Here is a 9,098-nt window from a genome sequence, read left to right on the forward strand (position 1 = left end):
CTTGATGCTGGAAACGGTGCTTCCCTTTCTCCGAAGGCTGCGAGTGCCACTGGGGCAGTGACTAGGCTCAATTCTCACACAGGCTTCCTGGGACTCAGGTCAACATTTCTGAGGTGGCCCAGCCAGCGTGGCTCAGGTGTTGAGCGCCGACCTAGGATCCCGGAGATCACGGTTCGATTCCTGGTCAGGGCACATGCCCGGGTTGCGGGCTTGATCCCCAGTGGGGGGCGTGCAGGAGGCAGCCGATCAATGACTCTCATTATTGATGTTTCTCTCTCTCTCTCCCTCTCCCTTCCTCTCTTTGAAATCAATAAAGACATTTTTTTTTAAAAAAAATTTCTGAGGTGTCCTTGCCTTCTTTCTCTCGCATGTCCCATACTCAGCCTGAACAGAAAATCATGTGGTTTCAGCCTCTGCTTGCAGCCTAGCCATAGAGCCCAGGGTCTCTCCCAAGGACTACTGCGATCACCTCCTCCCGCACCTCCTCCCTGCTTCCCTCTGACAGCCTGTTCTTATCATAGCTGCCAAGCACTCGGTTAAAACGTAGATCAGATCACGTAGCTCCCGGCTCCCACCTCCCTCACAGCACAGCCACAGCAGGGTGTGGTCCGCCCCATCTGCTTCTGACCCCGCCTCCTATCCCTCTCCCGTTCCCTCCCATCCGGCCACACCGCCTTCCTCACAGTGGCTGCAACACCTGGAGGTAGCATGCCTCGTGGCCTTTGCTCTTGCCCACCCTTGTTTGGAATGCCCTCCTGGACGCCCACATAGCCCACTCCCTCACTGCCCTCAGCTCACAATCACTTCATAAGATCTTCCATGACCCACCCCGCCTTCTAACATACTATATAATTGACTTGATTTTAATGTCATTAGCTGACTCCCCACCTAAATGCCAGCTTCAACAGAAGATCTGGGCTTTTTTGTTCCATCCTGTCTCCCTGCATCCAGAACAGAGCATGGTGCTCACTAAACACTTGCTGTGTAAACATGTCCGGAGCACCGCCTAGCTCAGGCCAGGAGAGGTGTCAAATCTGCACGCAGCACCCATGGCAAACTGTTACTGTGGTCAGCAGGAGGCAGAGCCCTGGCTGCCCAACCCAACCACTAGCCTCAGCGGGGCCACCTCCGAACCTTGCACACAGGAGGTGCTCAAGAGACATTTGCTTCTCTGAAAGGATATCATCTGTCAAACATCAGGCTATAGCATCGTCCTCAGTGCCGTTTAGTAAGCATTGAAGGCCACACCCGTGCAAGGCCAGGCATGAACCCCGAAACATGGGTGTGGGGGGCAGAGTGGAGGTGGGGCAGGGGAGAGGGTGGATGTGCCACAGCACACACAGAACAGCCAAGGAAGAGCAGCTCTGGGAAACCTGCAGGAACTCTCCAGGTGCCCGCAGCAGAGAAATGAGAAAAGAAATATTGCATGTCTCCGCAGGGCAAATGGGGTGTTCCGACACTGCAACGCCTAGACGCCACACAGTGCCTGAAAGGGATGTGGGTCTCCCCTGAGTGTGAAGGGCACAGCACACACTGCTCTTCTGTAGCACCTGGAACAGAGCCCAGACTTTCCACATCCCACAGCCTACAGACCCTGGGCAGCCTGACACCACTGCCTCCCTGAGCATGCCATGTACCACCTGGGGAGGTGGTCAGTCTTTCCACCTAGCCACTCAATCACCCTTCTCCCCTCAGGGGGCCAAAGCTCTTCCCACTCCAGGTCTGGGGCCCTGGAGCATTCTTTTTTCTTTGTTTGTTAATTCTCCTGAGGATATTTTTCCATTGCTTTTCAGAGAGAGTGGAAGGGAGGGGGAGAGACAGAGAAACAGCGATGTGACAGACACACATCGACTGGTTGCCTCCAGCACGTGCCCCACCAGGGCCTGGGTCCAGCCAGCAACGGAGGTATGTACCCTTGACTAGAATCTAACCCGGGACCCTTCAGCCAAGGGCCGACACTCTGACCACTGAGCCAAACTCGCCAGGGCTAGCGCACTCCTTCTTCAAAGCTCCACCTATGTCACCTACTCCTCATTACTTAGTCTCAGCTCAGACCTCACCTCCTCCGGGAGGCCCTCCCTGACCACTCAGTCTAAATGAGCTTATTTCCACCCAGGTGCCCTTACTATTTTTCTCTGTTCATCACCCTTGGTGCTCTCTGAAACGCTTTGGTGTGGTCACTTCTTCATTTTCAGTTTTCCACAGTGAAAATGAGAAGCCAGGCACTGGGGAACCCCGCTTATTCTTGTTGTTGCACCTAGTACGTGGTCAGTATTTGATACGGTTGCTAAATGACTGAACACTTCTTCACCTCAGGAGGCGCGATGCAATTCATCGTTTCTCCTTCTGCTTTGGTTGCCAGGGAGCTCCAAGTCAAATACGTAACTCATTCATACCGTCTTGGTTAATCCTTTCAGTTGGATATCTGAATTCTCCCTTGGCCCTTGACCTCAGTTTTCTACTTCAGACTCTACCTGCTAATACTTTAATTATTAATCATCACATAGTAAGCAACCCTCAGGCTTTTAGGGGTCCAAGGCCAAGCATGTAGTAGGCCCCACATAGTTACCCTAAAGGGCCCCTCAATTGATGGAGCCCTGAAGTGTCAGTCTTACCCTGGCACGCTCACTCCACCCTTGCCCCACTCTGTTCTGGTTTCTTCCTGCCTCAACTCAATGCCTCCTGTCCCTATACCCTGCCCTCACTCTCTGGACTCTGGCAGGCCTGTCCCCCTGGCCCATGGACTGTGACCATGCATATCCCAGCCCCAGGAAACCAGGGCAGCCAAGTGCTGGGCTTCCTGCCAAGGCCTCGCACCTCTCTCACAGGAGCCAGGTTTCAGCCGCTTCCCGGTACTCTTTCACAGGTTACCATTGTCATGACTCCATCTAGAACTCTCACAGCTAGGCCAGAGTCTAGGAGAAGGGAGGGCAGCAGCTGTGGCCAGAACTGGGAAGACCAAGCTGGATGCCTTACCTGGGGTCTCCCCAGGCCTGCCTGACTTCCCACGTGACCTCGAGCAGGTGTGCCCTCTTTCTGGGCCTAGGCGTTTCACCTGATGGAGGGGAGGAGCCTGGTGACCTCTGGCATCTGCCATGGTTCTTAGTCTAAAATGAGTCTAGCTGCGCCTAGCTGGGTGTGGCTCAGCGGTTGAGCATCGACCTCTAGGATCCAGGAGATCGAGGTTCAATTCTCGGTCAGGGCACATGCCCAGGTTGCAGGCTCAATCCCTGGGGGGGGGGGACGGGGGGGGGACGTGCAGGAGGCAGCCGATCAATGACCGTCTCATCATTGATGTTTCTCTCTCTCTCTCCCCCTCCTTTCCCTTCCTCTCTCTGAAACCAATAAAGATATATCTAAAAATAAAATGAGTCCAGCTGGGAAGCCCAGGGTCTTTTTTTTTAATTTATTGGGGTGACATTGGTTAATAAATTATATAGGTTTTATTGTGTATAGGGATCCCACACTCTTGGGGGCAGAGAACCTGTTGCATCCCTGACCCCACCAGGGCAGGCTAACAGCACCAAGTTCTGGTGCAACCCCACCCAGCCTCCCCTCTGCTCCCACAAAGGGAACCAGGAGCTGACTGAACGCCTCAGTCCCTGAGGAGTGCTGTGGAGCCCTCTGGAAAGAGCTCACAGCATGCAGCCTGTGGGCCCAGTTTGGTCTGCAGGTGGGATTTAAAATCTTAAATGAGCTGCCACAGTAAGAAACTAGGAACTGTCACTCAATAGTCTGAATTTCTGGTTTTGCTTTAAAGCGGGCTCTCTGGCCCTGCCAGGCAGACAGTGGGCTGTCGCAGCCAGCCGCTAGGGCAGGGCAGCAGCTTTCCAAGTCACTCAGACACCACCATACCCACATGACCTCCTACGCCCCCTGCTGCGCCCTGGCACTTTTAGCACAACAGTTTTCAACAAGTGTTTAGCAGTACAAGTTCTTAGAACAAAACCTTAAACTTCAGTCCAATATAAAAATAGGCCAAATAGAACAGCTTTGATTGGATGGTGACAGGGGCGGGCTTATCCTGCCCATCCTCTCAGCAGAGGCCTTTGAGGCCTGTTCATAGAGCAGATTGAAAGTCACTACTACAGAAGCCCCAATCCCTGCAAAGTTTCACTTTCTACCAATGGATACTGCTGCTTTCATACTCCCAGAGGCGGGGGTCATTACCCCGGAGCAGCCTAGTCCATCCCTGGTGTCTGCCTGCTTAGGACACTTTGTCCCTTCTCTGGGGGACCACAGACTCCCCTGCTTCCCCTGCAGGATGGACAGGAACTGAGTCCCTCTAGGCTGTGCTCTCCCAGGCTGAGCTGCCCCTCCCCTGGCTGCTCCTCCCGGTTGGCAGCCCCCAGGCCCCTGGCCTTGTACCTTCAGCTCGTTGAGATAGCGTCTCGTGTGCACCACCAGCAGGTCCTCATCTGAGGCTTCCCGTGCCTCTACCAGCATGCCGTCGGACAGAAGCTTCTCTTCTGAAACCAGAAAGTGGGCAGCATGCTTCCCTGCCGGGAGGGCCCCGCCAGCCCCAGACCCTCCCCAGGCTGCAGACCTGGCCTCTGGCAGCCCTGCCCCAGTGGGCACTGCTGTTTTAGGGGCATTCTGACAATGGGCCACCTCCCAGGCAGTGTGAACAATGGCTAGGCCCTTAGGCCAGGGGACTTCCGACATTGTGCACACAAAGATTCTTTCCAAGCCACTGATAGCCATGAGGTGAGCTCAGGTCTGTCTGGACAACTTTCAGAGGCAGATGACACATGGGCCAATGATGTTTACTCTCAGGTGAGAAAAGCTCCCTCCACTTCTGACGACATCATGGGAGGCTCAGTGTGGTGCAGCCTCTCTTTAACACCTGCCTGACCCATGATCCATCTCCCTTTTTAATCCCCAAAAGCAGTCTCACAGCCTGCAGCAACAGTAAGCAGCCTGAACCGAATTATACTCTTGCTTTCAATGCATTTATATTTCCCATGACTTTCTATTTATGGCAAGTGAAACCAGCTTTTCCCATTTAGATGACATATGTTCCCTTTTAAAACAAATTTATTTAAGTTTTTAAAAATAAAGGCTAAGTCAATAAAAAACATGAAGTAAAAGTGGAACAGGTGGTATGAAGAGAGGGCAAGGTCCCAAGAGCGGTTTGCAAATGACCAGTGTTTAGAAAACCCTGCAGTATTTCATCAGCCCTCACATACATCGGATGAGATTTGCTCCATTTTGCAAAAGAAGAAACTGAGGCCAAGGGCATGAGGTGCTCTAAGCACAGTGAGAACAGGCCCATGATGCTCTAGGTTCTAAGGAAGTCAAAGGGACACACAAGGTCAGAATCTAGGGGACCTGTTTTAAAGAGTTACCCTTAGAAACCAACCCTGGTAGAAACCAAGTAGTTACATACATTTCCCACATATAGTTTCATATATAGCAGGTACTCTCCCTAACCCCACCCCAGGACATTCTATGGCTCCCTACTGTCTTCCGGCAAAGGGACAGCTCTTTTCTTGGAGGCATCCAAGGCCCTTCATTCACCATGTGACCTCTGCCTCCTTTCCACCTACACCCTCATAGGATAAAGGGGGTAACTCAAGAGGACTGTTGGCTCCAGATGAGGGAGACAAGGAACCCTTCTGTGAGGCTATTAGGTGAAACCCTTCTGTTGGGCTACTAGGTGATACAGAAGCCCAAGAAGGGGAAATGGGGGGAGTAACTCAGACTGGAAACAGAGCGTGAAGGACCACGTTCAGGAAGGTAAGAGAACTACAAGGTGAGGGCAGGCTGGCGCTGCTCACTTTGCCAGAGTTCTTACATCACTGCACATGACTTGTATTCTTTTCTACTTATAATTTTCTGTGAATACTCACTCTAGTCACTCCTGCAAACTGAAAATCAGTATCACTTGCCATAAACAGAAGTTAGCCAGAAATAAAAAAACAAATACAGTAGAAACAATGTTATCAATCTCTAATTTGACTCTATTTTCTGCAAGGTGAAGAGCCTCAAGCTTGCTCTGGGTTTGTTAAAAGGGAGATGGGCTTAGTGTTAAAGATGGGCTAGCCCCCAAATGAGATTTTCTCCACGGTGTGATCAGAAGGATCAAGTCATCCTACACCAGGTAACGTTTCGGGTATCACTTCCTACTTCCCTTAGGGCACCCTTGATACAGAGGGAACAAGGGAGATATCCTTGCACTAGCCTGCAGTGTTGCCTGAATTTCCCACAGCACAGTTCAAACAGTGCAAGCCTGACCTTGCCCAGTGGGATGAGCCATGAAGGGTAGGAGCCTGGAGCTCCCAGTTTCAGACACCTCTCTGCTATTTAGTAGCTCTGTGGCTGTGGGCATGCTTCCTAACTTTTCTGGGACCCAGTCTCCTCCACTTATAATCAGTGGGGATGGAGCAAAAGTTCTCTTCTTCTTGGACTCTCTGGCTTTGTGGGGGATGGACACTGGATTCCTCCAAACTCCAGCCTCCTGTGTCCATCATTAATTAGCTCCCTTTCTACTGGGCTTCCAAGGGAAGCCACGCGACTTAGGACCGCAGCGCTGGGGAGCCAGGGCAGGTGTGAGACAGAATCACGCTTACAAGGCTGCGCTGGAAGGACTTTCCACAGTGTGCGTGGAAGGCACTCGGAGGGTGAGGCTGGCGGTGGCAGAGTCTGAAGCTTGCGCAAGGGAAGGGCGGCGGGGGAGGTAAGGGAGGCGCTGTGGGACCCGGGGGCTGCCCTACCTTTCAGGAAGCCGATCACCTTGCCCCATTTTCCCGCGTCAAAGGGATGCAGCTTCTCCAGGCCCAGGAAGGTTATGTTGTAGCGCGGCGAGTACACGATGGGCCAGCGCGCCTCGGGCACAGGCTGGTACAGCTGGGTGGCGTGTGGCCTTCCGTGTGCCCGGGGGCAGAGCAGACGGGGGCGGTCTCAGCGCGGGAGGCGTCTCCACTCGCGCCCCGGGCCGGGCCGCGCGCTCCGTCGGCCGCGGAGAAAGGGCCGCGGGCCCCCCGGGAGGCGGCGCCGCCTCTCACCGGCCCGGGGCCCGCGGGGCGGAGGGGCCCGGGCGTCCGGCAGGACCTGCGCGCCTCGCTTCACAGCGCAGCAGGGACGCCGAGCGGCGGGGCCCGCCTCCCTCCGGAAAACCTGCGCCGGGTCCGAGGGCGGAGAACGGCGCCCGGACAGCTGAGCGGAGCGCGCCGGGCGCGAGGGCCGGGCCCGGGAGGCGGCCGCGCTGGTCTCCGCGGGCCGCCGCCGCCGCCGCAGGGCTCCGCAGGCCGGCGGGCCGCGGGCAGAGCTCGGACCCGCGCCGGTCGCGTGTCCCCGCCCGGTGGCGGCCCAGGCCGGGCTCCCGTCCGACGGGTTGCGGAGAAACGGCGGGGCGCGCCCCCGGCCCAGCGCCCCCGCCGCCCCCGGGCCCGCACCTGACCCGCCCGCCCGCGCGCCGCGCTCCGGCCCGCAAGCCCCCGGAACCCGGGGGACGCCCGCCCGCGCCCCCGCCCGCGCCCCCGCCCGCGCCCGCGCCCGCGCCCGCGCCCCACTCACATGCCGCGGCCGAGCCCTCCCGGCGCCGAGCGCCGCTCCCCAGCCGGGCGGGGCTGGGCGCCCCGGACACGCCCCGGTCACGCCCCGGTCACGCCCCCGCTGCGCGCGGAGCTCCCCGCCCGCCCGCTCGCGTCACAGAAGCGGGAGCCCCGCCCGACGCCGGGCGCACGAAGCCCCGCCCCCTGCCGGCCGGGCTCGCGGGCTCGGGGACCCGCCCCTGGGGGGCCGGGCCGGGGCGGGCTGCGGGGCGGCGGAGCTCGGCGAGCCCGGCCCCCCGCCCCCGGGGCAGGCGCTGGGGGCCCCGCGCCCGCGGGTCAGGGGCGAGGCCGGGCTCCGCCCGCGGGACCCGCTCCCGCGCGGCCGCCTCCCCGCCCGAGTGAGCGCGCCCGGGGGCTCGGCTCCCCGCAGGCGCCCGCGCAGCCCGCCCCGGGCCCGGTTCTTCCTTCGCTGAGTATCTAAGATCCGGCTGCGGAGAGAGGAGGGCGGAGGGGAGACCTCGATGGCCGCGACCAGGCCCGGGGTGGCCCTGCCCGCCGGGCGCGAGCCCCGCGGAACGGAGCCCGCCGCGCCCCGTCGCGGGTGACATTGGCCCAGCCGCCGGCGGGGCTCCCGGTCAGCCCCCCCCCCCGCCCCGGGGCCGCAGCGAGCCCCGCGGAACGGGCGGGGCCTCTGGGGGCGGGGCCTCTGGGGGGCGGGGCCCCTGGGGGGGCGGCTGTCCTGCCCGCCAGCAGAAGCGCCGCCCGGGCCGCCGGGAGCCAGGCAGCTGGGACCCCTGGTGGGCAGCTGGGACCCCTGGTGGGCAGCTGGGACCCCTGGTGGCCCCACGAGAGCATCAGCGCGACAGGCGGGCGCGGCGAAGGGAAGGAAGGGCAGACACCGAACAGTGCCGTCCACGAGCCTGCCACTCGATTGCATGATGGCGTCCTATCCTCTCAGCCTAATCCTGTGAGGGGCTGGCATCACCCCTCGATTCTACCCCGAGGTAGCTGAGGTTCAGGGTCACACCCGCCCTCCGCCACCTGCCAGCCCAGTGGCCTTGGTCAGCTTGCTGTAGGTCTCCGGTCCTTCCTTTCTGCATCTGTAAATGAGAGGATGCCTGCCCCCCGACCTCGTGGGGAAGCTAACGGAATCAAAACAGGAATGCTGATGATTATTTAAAGAGCACGTTACATGTCGTAGGTTCAACTCTAAAAGTTTTATGATCATTTAATTCTTGCAGCAACCCTAGGAAGCAAACTATGATTATGCCCATTTTACAGATGAAGAAACCGAGGCACAGAAGCAAGTTGCCCAGAGGTGAGGGATGTGGACAGATGGGCTAAACTATAGCCACAGAGGGAAAAAGTAATATTTAACAACAACGATAAGGGAGAAAGTGCATACAGTGGGCCTATGTCATTGTGAGAGGTCACCTTTATCTCTGGGAACTTTATCTTTGGGAAGGCACACAGGTGATCCTCTTGTTGGGAGAGCAAGAGGCTGGGCAGGCTGGATCAGGGAGCTGAGGCCAAAGAGAGGGTATTTCCCTAGGGATGAGGATTTTAAATGGTGTCTGGTGTGGCTGAGGAGGAAGGTGTTCT

General features: G+C 57.8%; 1 protein-coding gene across 5 annotated transcripts in view; it reads right to left on the reverse strand.

Annotated features, from left to right (window-relative positions):
- HDAC11 (histone deacetylase 11) overlaps positions 1 to 7,604 on the reverse strand; it is a 30,257-nt gene extending 22,653 nt beyond the window's left edge. For all 5 annotated transcript variants that reach the window (XR_013998953.1, XM_081139279.1, XM_081139281.1 and 2 more), the window contains exons 1-3: positions 7,519 to 7,604; positions 6,717 to 6,865; positions 4,369 to 4,469 (exon numbers count right to left, since the gene is read on the reverse strand). Coding sequence is in view for 4 of the 5 variants with exons in the window: in XM_081139279.1 (XP_080995405.1) it covers positions 4,369 to 4,469; positions 6,717 to 6,865; positions 7,519 to 7,520 (252 nt within the window). In the remaining variant the exon portion in view is untranslated. The remainder of the gene's footprint in view (positions 1 to 4,368; positions 4,470 to 6,716; positions 6,866 to 7,518) is intronic.
- Positions 7,605 to 9,098: the final 1,494 nt, after the last annotated feature.

The sequence above is a fragment of the Miniopterus schreibersii genome (genome assembly GCF_964146895.1).
Source record: "Miniopterus schreibersii genome assembly, chromosome: 5".
NCBI classification, from domain to species: Eukaryota; Metazoa; Chordata; class Mammalia; order Chiroptera; family Miniopteridae; genus Miniopterus; species Miniopterus schreibersii.